This window comes from Zeugodacus cucurbitae, chromosome 3 (assembly GCF_028554725.1).
Source record: "Zeugodacus cucurbitae isolate PBARC_wt_2022May chromosome 3, idZeuCucr1.2, whole genome shotgun sequence".
NCBI classification, from domain to species: domain Eukaryota; kingdom Metazoa; phylum Arthropoda; class Insecta; order Diptera; family Tephritidae; genus Zeugodacus; species Zeugodacus cucurbitae.
Window position 1 is genome coordinate 5,378,854 of NC_071668.1, and position 18,794 is coordinate 5,397,647.

Consider the following 18,794-nt stretch of genomic DNA (forward strand, 5'->3'; position numbering starts at 1 on the left):
TGTATTTCATGAAATATATATGCGCCTCTATACTCTATGGTAGGTAAATATTTATGATATACTCGTATGTAATACCCTGGCTTTAAATCTCATTTAGCCCTGATTGTTACACATTTGTTGGGTCACTATAATGCTAAAGAGAAATACAATAGTTTGTGTGTTTTTGTGCTTTTCCGTTTTGACTAAATATAACATATTTTATTACCCATAAAATTGCAAAAAACCAAAGCCTATTAGCTGAATAAATATTTGTTATACAATATATTAATAACAAAATATAATAAAATAATATAAAACTGTATTCGAGTTCGCATTTCTAGCTCAGCCCTCGTAAATTCAGATTTGGATTCCAATTTATTATCGTTTATTTATATATAGTTAAGGTCCTGCAAAATGATATTTTCCGAATCTCCTCTAGCTTAGTTAGAAACTTGAAATCAGTCCTCAAATACTACCAACTTTTTTTATTCCGAGTTTGGAAGTCAATGATTACACGACTTTAGAGGTCACTCTTAAAAACTATGCTCATTTAGTTGAGAAATTTGCAATCAGAATTCAAATACTATTAAAGTTAAATTTCAGTCTTCTCGTTCAACTGACCTCTCGAGACTCATTTGTGTTCCAAGCTATGTACAGTGAAATCAGACAAAAATAGTTCGACGATGAGTGTCCGTCCAAGAGAGATTTCCGCCTAAGAGAGGGTCATTTGTTCTAAAAGTTTAACTTAGTTCATAAAAAAAGTCCGCTGAAGGGATGTGTCCGTCTAATAGAGGTGTCCGTTAGGAGAGGTTTCTCTGTAATTATTTTCAGAACTACAGGCTATATGAAGTTCTAGTAAATCCTGGAGTTGATCTCAATTGTATGTAGATTAAGGATGGACGACTGAACTGATTTTTCGACCTCTTCTCTTTGAATCACAGGACATCTAGGGAAGATCAAGATCAACCGTGAAGAACTAGTAACAAAACTTGATTTCCACAAGAGATCAGTTCCGCTGATAAGGTCGATATATCACACAACCTTATAGGAGATCTATGGAAGAACCAGAACTGCATTGACGAAAAAGTATCAATTCTTTCTATTCATAAGAGATCGTTTTCATTAATGAAGTGTATGTATCACACAATTTTGTACTTTCTTTTCGAGTTCTTGAAATTCTTTAATGAAATACTTTGAGGCCCTTTCTGAATGCATCAATCTAACTAACCTTACCATCAGCTCTAAGCACTTTTAATCTGTATCTAATTCATGTAGGAGGCTGCTATCAAGTTAACATTAATTTTAGTGTTCTGAAAGGCAGCTTCATTCATTGAGCTGAGTATTCACTCCCACAGCAGTGCGAGAATACTAGTCTTGACTTCGATAGCGATACACTTATGGTTGGTCAAGGTTAGTCTGACCTCTTAAGCAACAGATTCACCGTAATTTTTTTTCCGACTTCTTTGGGTGCCTGATCACATCGGAATCCCTGGAAACTGTAAAGCCGATATGCGTGCGAGGGACATTGCCATCGGAATGGGAACCATTCGGTAATCCGTGGTTCACTAGACCTCGAGAACTGAACATATAGACCTCGCGTGAGCTTGGCCATCATCGGATGACAACAATCACTGCACGTCGTGAGATCGTTCTAGTCGTCCACCGGTAGCAATGTTTTTTGCATCACAAAGAACCTATCCAAGTGAGCTTCTGTGCAACCTCGCGCTCATGGATCGGCTTTCTAACCTAACTTATTCTATATTGGTAGTTTCGTCATCTATAAGTCTATCCATTGTTCTTTTAATTATATATTATATAATAACACCAACTTGGACGCCAAGTATAATAAATACTTCCCTAATACTAACTTTGAAATAAATTTATATTAGAACTATTCGCCACAAATTCAGCAATATGTATATGAAAATATTATTTATGTGTATGAGTGCTAGATACTTGGCTACTTTGTATCATGGGCAACTGAGTCCATCAACAGCAGCTGCTGTCCGAATAAACGAATAATTTTCACCCTTCATGGGGTGGAGGTCAACAGAAGATTGTTGTTAATTAAAAAGCATTCAACGCTCCAACAATCAAACGAACTGCCCGTAGCTACAAGAATGCACACAGATACTCGTACAATAAGTACTTCAAACGCAGCACACAACTACAACTACAAATATAATCAAACTCATACTCACACTCATGCTTATGAACATTCGAGCATGGCTTGAGTGCGCAATAACTGTGTGTGGTGAAATTGAAATATAAAAGAGGTCAGCACAAACGAACGTACATACAAACATACAAACATACCTAAATACAACAGCTTGTTAAGAAACTTTATGAGCTGCCAACGAATGAGTGGGAAATTTTACATTTTCGAATATTTTTAAAAACAAAATAAAATAAATAAATAAAGCATTGAAAAAAAGTGTAAAGAGTAGCTGCAAATTTTGTATAAGTATTTAACTACCATTTTTAAACATACATATGCACAAAATATTTACCCATATATAACAGCATTATATTCACACCAATTGACTCGCCTGCACCAATAAAGGCAATGCAAATAAATAAAAGTAGAACATTCAAGTAATACACGCATGCTGGGATTATTTGAGTGCACAATTACTTGATTTACACCAAAATAAACACAATATAAAATCGAAACAGCTGGACGCTGTTGAGCGCACACACAAGCAATATGCTCTTGTATCGCTGAATGGAGAATTATATGTGAACTTTCGCTTATAATACAATGGCCAAGCACTTGAGCAAGCAGAGATGAGCTCAAACGAATACACTGAAAGCACGTATTATTACAGTCAAATATACCCAGTAGGAAATAGCGAGTAATAATCTTCGATGCAAGGAATTAAACGTGGAGTATGATTGTTTTGCGGAATGAAGTTGCAAATTTTCGCCAAGAAATTACAAAAAAAAAGCTCTTAAACTATTTTTAAAATACATCTGGAATAAGCAAAAAACAAAATTAAATTTTTTTGCGTTAATAAAGCTTTTAAGAGCTTTTAAGAGCTTTGAAGAGCTTTTAGGAGCTTTTATTTCAATGTAGTCGTTTAAATAACTTGCTTCATTTTTTGTCTCCAAATTTCCGGAAGATAAACATAACAAAAATTATTATATTTCACCCCAAAACAATTATATACAACTTTTTAGGGTTAAACAAGCTTTTAACAGCTTGAGATCTCCAAATCTCCAAAAGATAAACGCATATCTCTAAAATATATTGGTTATATTTGTTCCCAAAGCAACGTTGTGAATTTCTTTTGAATTCTAAAAGCTTTGAAGAGCTTTTTTCTAATGTAGTCGTTTACATCACTTGATTCGCGAATTGTGATCTTCGTATCTAAAGAAAATAAATGCTTATTTCTAACTTAAAATAATGATATAAAGCTTTTCTGGGTTACAACAGCTTTTAAGAGCTTTCATATAATGTAGTCGTTTAAATCAATTGTTTCAGAAGTTGATTACAGTTGAACACAAAATAATTATAGATAATATTTTTGATTTCAAAAAGCTTTTAAGAGCTTTTTTTTTCGATGTAGACCTTCAAACCACTTGCTTCACACGTTGCGATCTCCAAATCTTTAGAAAATAAATAAAAAAAAATAAAATTATAAAATTTTAGCCCAGAACATTTTTATGAAGCTTTTTTGGGCTTAAAAAGCTTTTAAGAGTATTTCATAGTATAATTAATCTAATTGTACGAAATCTGCAACGGGTGACATATCTTCATTATTATATACTCACACATGACACACTCTTTCCTATGGATCGAAAGAACAATTATAACCACACCACCGGCTGATTTAAGCTCCAAACCATAGCTCATTTTGCAAACTTTCCATAAAGCGTCAGCTCAAGTGTGTGAACATTGCCACATATATTTGAGTGTTTGTATATGTGTATGCACGCACCTCCAATAAGTAGTGGCATTATGCGGTAGATATTGTTGAGAATATTAAATCCTGCTTTCTCCCAGCAGCATACACTTGCCCAGCGCATCAAATTACAAATATACAGACACACACTTGAGCACACCATACAGAGCAGACGCCACTTAAGCACAAAGTCATATGCACACGCACACACTTGTACCCCTCCAGCACCTCAAGCAGTAACTGTACATATTTCAAAGCATTTGGGGAGAGAGAAAGAGAGAGAGGGAATATGCAAATGTACTAAAGTATAACTGAAAATTCTATGAAAACCGAATGATGCTGAAGGGTATACTTGCAACAACACTAACAACAGCAACAACATTGAAAATAAGTACAGAATTTCCGGTCAGTTTATTTTCTATTACAGTGAAATTTCCATACTTTTGTGATTTGTAAATTTGCACGCAGAAAATAAAAATGCGAACAGAAAAAAAATAAATAAAAGGCAAATAAAAATGGCAAGTAACATGAACTGAAAAAGTAGTAAAAAATCAAATAGACTGCAAATAAGCAGTGGAAGCGCCGGCGGGGAGTGTGCTTTCTAAAGGCAAGTCTACGCTGGCAATATACTCGTACACAAAAACAGCGCAGCAATTGAACAACAAAAGGTGGCGGTGAAGAGAAAAAGGTTATGCTGGGCGGTGTAATTGCGAAAAACTTTTGCGTGCATGCGTACAGTGCCTCGAACTTAACTTTCAGCAAGTGATATTGTGTTTGAATTTAAATAAAAACCAAATTACCAACCCTTTTCAATAACTTATTTAAGCGGCAAAGTTTTGTGAAAGGCGTACAAAATGCGAAAGATGAGAACAAAAAGTAAGAAAGTACGAAAAGAAAGTTTTTGTAATGTTTTAAGCAACAACAAATGATGCGAAAACAGGAAATCTGAGATAAACATAATTCAGTACAATTTCAACAATCTTTTTGATGTGATCCAGAAGCTTAAATGAAAACCTGTATTTTTGCACCGTAATACTTGCAGTTTAATTAAAAAGCTAGATATGACTTTTTGAGGCATTATTATTTTTACAAAATTCGACCCCTTTTAATACAAATCTTCTTCTTCTTCTTGACTGGCGTAGACACCGCTTACGCGGTTATAGCCGAGTCCACAACAGTGCGCCACGCATCTCTCCTTTTGGCGGTTTGGCGCCAATTGGTAATACCAAGTGAAGACAGGTCCTTCTCCACCTGGTCCTTCCACCGGAGTGGAGGTCTCCCTCTTCCTCGGCTTCCACCAGCGGGTACTGCATCGAATACTTTCAGAGCTGGAGCACCTTCATCCATTCGAACAACATGTCCTAGCCAGCGTAGCCGCTGTTTTTTTATTCGCTGGACTATGTCTATGTCGTCGAATAACACATACAGCTCATCGTTCCATCGTCTGCGGTATTCGCCGTTGCCAATTCTTAAGGGACCATAAATCTTCCGCAAAACCTTTCTCTCGAAAACTCCTAGTGCCGTCTCATCGGATGTTGACATCGTCCACGCTTCTGCACCGTAAAGTAGGACGGGAATGATGAGAGACTTGTAGAGTTTGGTTTTTGTTCGTCGAGAGAGGACTTTACTTTTCAATTGCCTACTTAGTCCATAGTAGCACCTGTTGGCAAGAGTGATTCTGCGTTGGATTTCCAGGCTGACATTGTTATTGCTGTTAATGCTGGTTCCCAGGTAGACGAAATTATCTACAACTTCAAAGTTATGACTGTCAACAGTGACGTGGGAGCCAAGACGCGAATGCGCTGACTGTTTGTTTGACGACAGGAGATATTTCGTCTTGTCCTCGTTCACCACCAGACCCATACGTTTCGCTTCCTTATCCAGTCTGGAGAAAGCAGAACTAACGGCGCGGGTGTTGTTTCCAATGATATCGATATCATCGGCATACGCCAGTAGCTGTACACTCTTATAGAAGATTGTACCTTCTCTGTTTAGCTCTGCAGCTCGTATTATTTTCTCCAGCATCAGGTTAAAGAAATCGCACGAGAGTGAGTCACCTTGTCTGAAACCTCGTCTGGTATCGAACGGCTCGGAGAGGTCCTTCCCGATCCTGACGGAGCTTTTGGTGTTGCTCAACGTCAGCTTACACAGCCGTATTAGTTTTGCGGGGATACCAAATTCAGACATCGCGGCATAAAGGCAGCTCCTTTTCGTGCTGTCGAAAGCAGCTTTAAAGTCGACAAAGAGATGGTGTGTGTCGATCCTATTTTCACGGGTCTTCTCCAAAATTTGGCGCATGGTGAATATCTGGTCCGTTGTTGATTTTCCAGGTCTAAAGCCACACTGATAAGGTCCAATCAGTTTGTTGACGGTGGGCTTTAGTCTTTCACACAATACGCTCGACAGAACCTTATACGCGATGTTGAGGAGGCTTATCCCACGGTAATTGGCGCAAATTGTTGGGTCTCCCTTTTTGTGTATTGGGCAGACTACACTGAGATTCCAATCGTCAGGCATGCTTTCTTCCGACCATATTCTGCAAAGAAGCTGATGCAAGCACCTTATCAGCTCTTCGCCGCCGTATTTGAATAGCTCGGCCGGTAATCCATCGGCACCCGCCGCCTTATTGTTCTTCAAGCGGGTAATTGCTATTCGAATTTCTTCACGGTCGGGCAATGGAACATCTGCTCCATCGTCGTCGATTGGGGAATCGGGTTCGCCATCTCCTGGTGTTGTACTTTCACTGCCATTCAGCAGGCTGGAGAAGTGTTCCCTCCACAAACTCAGTATACTCTGGTCATCAATAACAAGATCACCTCTGGGGGTCCTACAGGAGTGCGCTCCGGTCTTGAAACCTTCAGTTAGTCGCCGGATCTTTTCGTAAAATTTTTGAGCATTACCCCTGTCGGCCAGCTTGTCAAGCTCTTCATACTCACGCATTTCGGCTTCTTTCTTTTTTTGTCTGCAAATGCGTCTCGCTTCCCTCTTCAGCTCTCGGTATCTTTCCCATCCCGCTCGTGTTGCGGTCGATCGCAACATTCCAAATCTATGGTCTAAAAATAATAAAAGAGCCTTGACACTCCAACTTCCATAATAAATCTCAAAATATTGGACTGATTTAAAAATTTCGTACGAAGAATTATCCCATTGTAATATTCTATTACGATATATGGCAACTCTCTTCTGAAAATGAACGCAAATTATAGATGGATACCTACCCTCCGTCTGAATTCTCACGAAATATACAAAGAGCTGTCTGTAATAGAGAAGAATAGTTATAGGATCGCTTAGTACAGAGTCATTAGATTCCAAGATTAATTTATATGAGACCATACATCCTCTAGACCCTATGTGTTGAACTATCAGAAATCATGAAATTCCATCCCTATGATGAGTTTTATTCTTTCTGACTGGATATAAATATAGTTTTTCCAAGAACTCAATTTCGAAATTCGACGATATTCGAAGATAATCCTATATACAGAGATCCAATATACAGATATCATGAACTTCCGTCCCTATGATGGGTTTTATACTTTCTGACTGGATATTAATATATTTTTTCCAATAACTCAATTTCGAAATTCGAAAATATATGATTGGGTTTCAGGAGCTAACTTAAACCACATGAAGTTGGTTTCTATTTTTACAAAAGGTAATTTTTTTTTATTCCAATATCGAAAAAATCTCGTAGAAAGTATTTAAAGCCGAAAATACGCATGAGAAATGAGCCTAAATTTATAACAAAAAATCTGTCAATTCAGCAAACTAAGTATTTAATTTTCTGCAGCTTAAAAAGCGACTGTAACCTTTATGACCGCTTTAAGGTCCCAAAGTACAGCTAAAACCGTTTAATATATATATATACTTTTATTGCGAGTAAACAAAAATTAAAAACCTATAAATATGGCAAGGATGAGCACGTCTGCGTTTATTTGGCCTTTGCCAATGCCTGCCAAGCATAAATTAAGGAGAATCTCGCAAACGAAAAAATTGCAAAAAAAAAGGATATTTGCCCCGCATATGCTAATGTAATAAATTCTGTGGTTATAACCCAGCGCGTGTATTTAGCAAGCTCACCACCATCGCCCACACACACAACCGCACCGCAACCGAAAAGCACAAATTCAGTTTTTGGCGCTACGGAGAGCTCGCATGTTAAAGCGAAAACCCGTTGTTGGCCTTTTGCTAAGATATGCAAATTTTTTTTGGACGCCATATGAAAAAAAGAACTGAGAGTGCAAAAAATACGCAAAGCACATATAAATATTCATATGTACGCGTTTATGTGGGGGAAATGAGGTCTTTAGCACGCCCATCAATAAATATGCACGCATTCTAATTTTGTGTGTGCGAGAAAGGGCTCATGTCGGGCTTGATCCACTTAGGAGCGACATATTGACTTGGTTGAGTTCAAATATTCGCATATTTAGTTTGCTTGACACAATAACATTCGTGTGCCACACACCGTTTTGCGGGAAATGAAAAACATATTTGTTGTGATTGTAGGTCGCACACATATCTCTGACTTTCCTTTTTCCATTATTCTCCCATTTGTGTGGTTGTCTCATGTCCGCAGCAGAATACCCCACAGTTTGTTATTGTGTTATGGGCTCAAGGAAATCGCATGAGAAACTTTGACAACAAAGTCAAAACTAATTTGCAGTTTTTCCTAGGCAAGGGAGTGTATCTATATGTAAAATACAGTTATATGTAAATAAGTAGAATATTCTTCATATCGTTAAATTTAGTAAATTTAATAGAAATTCCAACTTAGCTTTAAAAATTTTAAATTACACCCTTTACCCTTTGAATGTGAATTTATTAACTAATTTACATAATTTTCAATTACAGACCTCCGAGAATTGTCCATACGGTGGTACTGACTGCACACCTTTATCGCCCACCTGGGAAGGTGAAGCTGAAATTCAGTCGGGCGATATTTTAATAGTGGAAATCAATGACACCTTATTGCATTTGAATGAACACCACATCACCCACACCAGTCTGTAAGTAATCCTCACATAGCGTGAGTCATTAAATATTTGTATTAATAATAATTAAGATATTCATTAAATTTATGGCACCAAACCACTTAATATGACGTTACATATCCAATTGTAGCAAACGTTACCTCACTAGACCCCTAAAAATGAACCAAACCGGTCACTAAAACGTACATCACGTGGACCCTCGGAACGAACTTGACCTCATGTAATTCTCCAAACACCACCTCACATGAAGTGCCAATCCTCCAAATGTATACAGACGTCACCTCAAATACCCCTAAAAAATTCGGATATCTGATCTCACGTAATGCTCCAGAATGAAAATAAACATGGCCACAAGTGACTCTCCACAATTTAAGCAATCCACGTGATCCTCCTAATTGTATACATACATACCTCCTAATACATATACATACCAAACCGCATGTACCCCTCAAAATGTATGCTAACCAGACCTCTCGTGATTCTACAATATTTTAATAAATCACACCTCATGTAGTCCCCCAAAATGTGAACAAATCTCCCCCTAAGTGCCTCTCAAAATCTAAGCAAACCAGACCTCACATAAATCTCCAGAATGAAAAAAATCCACTACTCATGTGATCCTCCAAAATATATACAAACCTCACCTCTAGTATGTAAAATGTATGCAAACTGGACCTAACGTAACTCTCCAAAGCTAAAACAAACAATAGCCCACGTGACCCTCCAGAATGTGCACAAACCCAACCTCACGTGATTCTAACAAATATGATCCCCAAAAAATGTATACGTCACTTCAAGTGCCTCTAAAAATTCAAACAAACCTCGTGTGGATTCAACATTTAAAAAACACCTCACCTAATTGCCCCGCAAAATATAAAAAACTTGACACCACCCTTTAAAATGTAATCAAAACAAAAAGGTAAACAAACCCTAATTAACGTCAATGACCTCTACCAAAAGGTAAACAAACCATGACCAAAGGTCAATGACCTCGACCAAAAGGTAAACAAACCATGACCAAAGGTCAATGACCTCGACCCAAATGTAAACAAAGGTTTGTAGGATCACGTGATGTCAGATTTGTTTACATTTTGGAGGGTTACATTGGGTCAGATTTGTTTATATTTTGAAGAATCACGTGGACATATTTGTCAATATTTTGGGCGTCATATGTTTCATGTCAGATAAGGCTTCTCTATATTTTATGGGTGTACATTCAGGTTTTTTGACATTCTAAAGAATCTCGTCGTATTAGGTTTGTTAACGTTCGGAGTTACGTCTCACCTCTCTCACGTTTGCTTATATTCTGAATGGCTGTTGGAGATTAGGTTTTTTTTTATTTTTAATGGTCACGTACGTCAAGATTTATTTAAATTTTGAGGGGGATTGGTATTTTGGAAGGATATCGCTTGGGTGTAAGTTGCTTAGACATAGACGTGCATGAGGTGAGGTGTGTTTACATTTTGGAGGGACACTATGGATAATTAGTGTTTTTACTTCTGAAGATAACGTATATCATTTTGTGTGGTCATGTGGGGTCAGGTTTGATTACATTCAAATAAGTCACGTGTGGTCGGGTTGATTAAAATTTTATGGTTTCGCGTGATGTCAGGTTTTTTTTATATATTGAGGGGTCACGTTATATCAAAATTTTTTTTATAATTTGAAGGTTCATGTGGTGTCAGGTTGGTCTCCATTTCGAGGAGTACATTAGTTATTTAAGGATCACGTTATGTCAAGCTAGGGAAATTAGTGAAATTTCCTAGCCATTTGGTTCATGTGAATTTTGTTATAAAGCTTTAGTAGTATTCGTATCTTCACTAGTGTTTCATTTAAATATTGTAAAGTGAAAAAATCAAATGGAGTTTAATTTAGATATTAATTTAGAACCAATCCTGAAAATTCAGCAATATCCTGAGTCACTTGGTGAACAATTGATTAAGGAAAACAAAATTATGAAGTTCTCAACATCCTCAATATGAATAACAATTGCTATTAACTGGCCATAATATCACTTTGCAAGAACATGATACCTTTCGACTTTAACTAGTTGTTTCGTGATAATCCCAGAATTTGTAGTTTGTTAGCACTTGTCTACTAATCGCATTGCGACAACCATTTAGAATGTTTATTGATTTCGCTGACTCCACTAATGCGAGCACACCCACAGAGCTTGAAGATACCACAATGTGAAAACAAAGAATTGCAAGACACACACCAAGTATCCCATGAAATGTCCACAACCGAGCAGTATATATATATATTGGAATGGTTTTGTGCTATTTTATAGCCGGAGGCTGTGTAGAATGCGGTTGCACACATCACTAATGCCCTGTTAGCGGCTATTGACAACATTGCTTAGCTCACCCTTTTCACTTTTTGTGCAATTCTTTTCTCGCTCGCAATCCTTTATTTTTGCTATTCACTCTGCTTTCAGCGGTCTATTAAATTCCCTCCATTGTTTGCGGAACAAACAACGGTAGCTACGTACACACCTCAGCAGCAGCTACAATTGTTTTCCTTACTATATTTTTATTATTATTGCTTCCTACTAGCTTTGCCCATTTCCTGTTGTTGTCGTTGAAACTGCTGCGTACCGTTATACGACGACGATGAGGAGGTGAAATCCCTTTCCAACTGTGCACATAAATTTCATTTTATACCCGCTGGCTGTGCCTCCTTTCACAAACACACGCACATACAATTTCTATAACTGTGAAATTACATAATGGAGGGTACAGGTGGGGAGTAGGAATGGTATTCTCACTACACGACAGGCAGGCATTCATTTAGTGTTTTTAGTACAGGTGCACTTGTACGCACATTTCCATATATTTCCCCAAGTGACGATATGTTGAGGCAATTGTACGACGATGCTTTAGTCCAACAACGAGTGCTTATAGAGAATTCTTCGACGCACTTACTACTGTCTGCCAGCTACATTTATAGCCAGCTCAAGCGCCACTACCTACTCCACCACTCTCCCGCACATCATTCGCACACAACTCAACACGTTTGAGTGGATCGTAAATGGAGCATTTTCGCCATAAGTGGAACAAGTAGCGGTATCTCAAGTGGGTAGCCACTTAGATGTCTAAGACAACGATACACGTAGTCCTTCAGACATACATACATACAATCTTATATAGAACAGATGGAAAGGCGCCCTAACGCATTTATTGTTTGGTTAAAGTTTCGTGTTTCGCAAATTTATTGCCGAAAATATCCTTTATGATATGTGTTTCGGAAATGTGATGCTGCCAAAGTGGGCTCGGCGACAGCTGAGAGCGGCTGAGGGTACCTTTACACTCAGCTTACTAGTTTAAGCTTTTGCGTGCAATTTTGTAAAAACTTTTTTTCGAGAAAGTCTTAAAGAATTTAGACTTTCTTAAGCGCATAGCGGATTTAGTGGTATTTTCGGAAAAAAATATTTGCAAAAGTCAATGTAATAAATGACAAAGTCGAAAACACTATTAGCCAGCTGTCTGTGAATATATGTAAAATTCAAAACAGACTATTGTGTGAATATGTGGGAATGATTTATCGAAATTTTCTCAAACTTTTCATTTGAAATATTTTCGAAAATACTTATTATTTCGATGTTTTTGAAGCATTAGCTGAAAAGTTTGTTTTAAAAATTAAGGTAGATGCTTTCATGCTATTTATTCTTGATGATCTCTGACATAATCTTCGAAACACTTTGTCCAGTATGATTTAGACAGTTCTAAAACATGCATTATGAGTATATCAATCGCTTCCACCTGAATGAAAAATAATTTTTGTTAGATAGTACAATAACATAATAATGGGTATCTAGTGAGAAGAGACAATAATCGGTTGGTCTTTCTCATAGCTGTTACTTGATTTATAGTCTATTTGGTTTTCAATTTCGTAATGAAAATACTCTCTCCGGAAAAACGTTTATAGCTGAATACGGCGACATATGTATGTCTAAAGACGCCCGATATTTTTATACTCTCGCAACAAAGTTGCTAAGAGAGTATTATAGTTTTGTCCACATAACGGTCGTTTGTAAGTCCTAAAACTAAACGAGTTAGATATAAGGTTATATATACCAAAGTGATCAGGGTGACGAGTAAAGTTCAAATCCGGATGTCTATCTGTCCGTCCTCGATTTAACTTGAGTAAAAATTTAGATATCTTAATAAAACTTGGAACACGTGTTCCTTGGCCCCATGAGAAGGTTAAGTTCGAAGATGGGCGGAATCGGACAACTGCCACGCCCACAAAAAGGCTATCACCGAAAACACATAAAGAGCTATAACTAAGCCATAAATTAAACTATGAAAGTGAAATTTGGTATAAAGGATTGTTCTGGGAAGGGGCATATTTGGTTGTAATTTTTTTTTGGGAAAGTGGGCGTGGCCCCGCCTTACTAAGTTTTCTAGTCCAAAAATGGAGCAAATCGGTTTATAACCACGCCCATACAAAGGTTATGCTGAAAACTACTAAAAATGCTTTAATTCAGTAAGGAAAATTAGTAGAAAAATTAAATTTCCGAAGACCTGCACTCAAAATGGTATAAAAACCTACATACATATGGGTCAAAAACCATATTTTCGAAACTACTTGACCAATTTCAATTATATACGGTTTAGCTTCCCAATGATATGTTGTTGTAATAGTCTAAATCGGTTCACAACCACACCTACTTCCCATATACCAGAACTTTGAAGACGATCTGAATTGTTTACTTTACAATATATAAAGTAAGCACTAGTGAAGATATCGGAACAGAACTTTGCACAAATACTGTATTTAAAGTGTGGCACCGCCCTTCTAAAAATTTTTTTTACCAAAAATATAGGTAAGTCTCTCAGATATTTTGAAGAAATTTAGAGGGAATATCTTTCTTTTAATAATATGTCTCCGTGCCTAAAATACGTTAAAATGGGTCATAACTTCACCTAACTCCCATACACTAAATATTAGGGTTTTCAAACCTTCAATGGACTTTATACCATATATATGACGAATATGTGGATATGTCAAATTGTGTGTTATATTAATAAAATTAAATAAATAAATTGCGAGAGTATAAAATGTTCGGTTACACCCGAACTTAGAAAACAAGTAAGGAATGTTTTCTGATGATTTTTGACATAATCTTCTAAAAGCTATGTCCAGTACGATTAAGAAGGCATCCGATCCGAAATCGAAACTATTTTTCTTTAGTATTAGAGTATAATGAGATAGTAATAGGAATCAAATGAGAAGAGACCTTCTCTAAACGTTTTATTGGATGCAAATTTTGCCATCTTTATTAATGTGTGAGATCTCTCATTGTTTTAGTTAAGGATGTCCCACCTATAACATTAAGTGATATCGAATATAAAATGTTTTGAATAGAAATCAAGTCGTAAACAGTTTATTGGCAGTTCCAGCTCATACATAACATCAAAATTTTCAATATTATCGTTAGAGAGCAACGTATTCTCATTTATAATTAATTTGTGGTAAAATAAACTTAAAATTTCATATTATAAATTAAAAGATTGACCTCAATATAGAATGAATTACTTGCACGTGATTGATTTCCCCTTATATTACTAGTGATTATATTACTAGTGATACTTCGTACTCCATTTCTAATATTATTTTACCTACTCATGCACTCTCATATTATATTTAGTACGAAGTTAATTAAAAAGGAATTCTAACTCAAACAACAATATAGAAAATAGAAAATGATATTCTATACCTCCATATATTCTACTCAGTAAATACTAAAAGGAACTCAAGATAGAAATTTTATTATTAATCAATGACAATAATGACTCACACTTGAAGTATTTCATATATTTGATATTATATTCACTTTTAATTACGAATTTGAGAACACATTGATAACATACAAACACATTTACACACAGAAATACATATATAGATAAATATAAATGTATATCCTTCTAATATTTTCATCATGAAATAACTTGCGCTCCGGCAAAGCAAAGAATGCAATATTAATGTCGAGTGAAAGAAAAATGTAACAAATTGCCTCGAAAGCACACACCACTACACAGTCATATATGTATGCGATATATTTTTCAAAAACTTTTAATGAATCTTTTTCATTACTTTTTCGCTCAGAAATTTATCAATTTAATACAATACATATACAAAAGCCTTCAATAAGTGCGTGTGTGTTGTGTGGGTATTGCACTTTTTAAGGATTCTTACTTTCGCTGGCGTTGGCCATACAAAAAGCCGCAATCAAACCGAGCTCTCATTGAGTGGAGAAATAAACACAGTGGTATGTAAGCAAGTGCGTCGCTAAGCGCGAGTATAACACGAGCACGCATTGAAAGGAACAAATGATGTGAAGTACGAAAGTTTGCACACACATTTGAAAAGAAGAGGCGAAAGCTTGAGCTTTTCTTTTTTTTGTGTTTTTTTGCTGCTCAAAAGCAGGAAAAGATTGAAAGCGCACAAAAAATCGAAGTGGAAAAATGGAGCAACTAACTTTTGATCTTGTAAACGTGAAAAGTCAATGCGACCACTTGTGTGGGGAAAGTAAAAAAAAAGTCGGGCGTTCTGAAAGGCGTTGAAGTAGGAGTTAGGTGGGTGGAGCGAAACTCATTTCAACCGAAAATAAAATGTGGAAAAAAATCCAAACTTTTTCACAATGTCGGCATGACAGCGCGCAAAAGTTTTTATTATCGATTAAATGTACACCAATATGTACTTGTATGTAAGAGTCAGCGTTGACTAGTCTTCGAACACACTTTTCATGAAGGCGTTTATATATGTATGTATGTATGCTTGAAGAGCTGCTTGAAGTCATATAAATGACAGCAAATGATGGAAATGATGATATTACAAAATAAACACATCATGGGAACAGTAGTGCGATGGGTGTGTGAGAATTTTATTGAGCTTTACTAATAAGTAACGTACAAATAACAACAACAAAAAATATAAAAAATCGTAAATTAATCATCATAAAATAAACAACTACGCAGGATAAATTAAAATTTAAAATCTCAAGAATAACCGTAGCAAACACAAAGATCATAGGTCAAATTCAAATAGTCGGGTTCCGCTCTAACAACAGTCGGGTCTACGTAACTGAAAGGAAACCGGATTTTTATCCGACCAAGAACTGTTAAATGTTTTCTTCCGCTACTAGAAAAACCAAATCCAAAATTGGAATTGAAATGCCACGAAAATACGACCGAGTTAAGGCAGAAGTCTGCTTTACAGGCGTCAAAAAATCGTTTTTTTTTTTTTTTGTTTTGTTTTAAATCTCTTCCAAAACTATCTATCTTTTAAATTCCAGGCCAATTCGACATATTTTCGAAGCTAGAGCAGTTTAAGTGGCCGAGCGTCGAGCGAATGCTCAAGGCAGACTTTAAAGCGCTTTTTCTCGAGTTTTCATTTTCACAAGTGTTAGAAAACGGCGCCGGCGATAGCAAAAAGAATATATGTCCGATCGAAAAAAAACCAAAGTGATCTAGCTTCAGTATTAAATTATCTTCTATTTGAACTAAAAAAGTTGGACGAAAGTATTATTAAAACTACTTGTTTTGCAACTTTAAGTCAATTTTTTTCTTAAAATGGTGATTTTTTTTTTCAAACTTCGAAAAAATTTGGAATTTTATAACTTCTTCGGTATTTTTTTAGTTCATAAAAAAAACAACAAAACAAGTAAGGAAAGGCTAAGTTCGGGTGCAACCGAACATTTTATACTCTCGCAATTTATTGAAGAAATTTAACCAATACATAGATGCGGAATAAAGCTCACCGTATTTTTGAAAAACCTATAATTAAGTATATGGGAGCTGGGAGAAGATAATTTTGAAAAACCTACAATGAGGTATGTGGAAATGTTATAACCCGATTTTAGTAATTTTTGGAACAGAGACACACTATTAGAAGAAAACAATTTCCTCTGAATTAAATTGAGATATCTGAGAGATTTACCCATATTTTCGGTTAAAATTTATCCTCAGGCGCTGAGTTCAACATGTTCGATATCTGGGGCCTTGAAAAGTTATGGTCCGTTTTCGACAATTTTTTCACAAGTGAAGCCAGAGATGATATGCACTAATTGTGTAAAGTTTTATTCCGTTATCTTCATTGGTTCCTTATGTTTACATTATAAAGTGGAGGAATAAGATGGATTTCAAAATTGAGTTATAAGGAAAGTAGTAGTGGTTGTGAACCGATTTTGCCCATTTTTTGTCCGCGTTATCATGGTATCAAGAAAATATTATATACCGAATTTCATTCGAATCGGTCGAGAAGTTCCTGAGATATGGTTTTTGACCCATAAGTGGGCGATGCCACGCCCATTTTCCATTTTGTAAAAAATCTGAGTACAGCTCCCTTCTGCTATTTCTTCTGCAAAATTTAGTGTTTCTGACGTTTTTCGTTAGTTAGTTAACCGACTTTTAGTAATTTTCAACTTAACCTTTGTATGGGAGGTGGGCGTGGTTATTATCCGATTTCAACTATTTTCATGGTGTGTGGTGGGGTATGTAAGAGAACCGACTGCAGAAAGTTTGGTTTATATAGCTTTATTAGTTTGCGAGTTAAATACAAATAACCGATTTGTGGGCGGGGCCACGCCCACTTCCCCAAAAAAATTACATCCAAATATGCCCCTCCTAGTGCGATCATTTATTCCAAATTTTAATTTTATATCTTAATTTATGGCTTAGTTATGACACTTTATGTGTTTTTGGTTTTCGCCATTTTATGGGCGTGGCAATGGTCCCATTCTGCCCATTTTCGAACTTGATTTTCTTATGGTGCCAAGGAACACGTGTTCCAAGTTTCATTAAGATATCTCAATTTTTACTCAAGTTACAGCTTGCACAGACGGACAGACGGACAGACGGACGGACGGACAGACATCCGGATTTCAAATCTACTCGTCACACTGATCACGTTGGTACATATGACTCTATATCTAACTCTTGTAGTTTTAGGTGTTACAAACGACCGTTATGTGAACAAAACTATAATCTCTCTCTAGCAACTTTTGTTGCGAGAGTATAAAAATTGGTTCGACTGTTTCAGATGCATCGCACGACCTTCATCACGGCACCGATTTACAAGTGCAGACTCCAGGCGCTCCAGAAAAATACTTACAACTTTAAAAAAATTTCAATATTTTTTAATAATAAATATTGTTTTTTAAGCCTTAAATATAGTACACTATCGTCTTAAAATTCCATTTAACGCAATCACTTCCTTCCCTTTCAAAAAAAATGCTAAAAAAACGCTTTTTTTGGCTTCTAAAGCAGATTACTGCCTTAAGGAAATATCACTTCTACAACTTTTCGAAAACAAAAAAATTAAAAGCTCAACCCAAAGAACATAGCAATTCTACAGCAAAACTCCACCAACAATATTTTGACATATAATTTGACTTTCCTCCACACATTCACCTTTCAACGCACCCACAGCTCTTCACATGTGCCAACACAAGCTCATATTCCGGTGCGTCAACCCACACACACACACACACACACTTTTAACCTTACATTAGTCAACCTTAATTAGTTTAACAACTTTAAATAAAGCTTAACGTTGAGCGCACATACGGTATATTCGTTGAAAAAAATACTCAAGTATGAGCGCGTGGATAACTATTATGCTACATAACTATTAAAAGAGATAAACCGAGTTGTACTAATTAAACACAAGTTACCGCACAGAACTTCCGCTATCAAATTCCGCTCGTTTGCTGCTGCTCGTTGCTTTTCGTTGCCTCGCCTTCCGCTCATGTGGCATTGCAATTGAAGAGACGCAAAAGTTGCGAGAAAAACACAAACGAGTAAACATCAACGACTTTATTTAAGTGTATGCGTAAGTAGTTTTGGAAATTATATGAAAATAAGTAAAGATAAATGGAGAAAGGAAAATAAAGTGCTTAAAATGTAGTGGG

The 18,794-nt window shown here is 36.3% G+C and overlaps 1 protein-coding gene across 1 annotated transcript in view; it reads left to right on the plus strand.

Annotated features, from left to right (window-relative positions):
• LOC105214172 (uncharacterized) overlaps positions 1-18,794 on the plus strand; it is a 57,356-nt gene that overhangs the window by 16,357 nt on the left and 22,205 nt on the right. Inside the window, exon 3 of the mRNA XM_011187434.3 lies at positions 8,739-8,893. Coding sequence (XP_011185736.2) covers positions 8,739-8,893 — 155 coding nt within the window. The remainder of the gene's footprint in view (positions 1-8,738; positions 8,894-18,794) is intronic.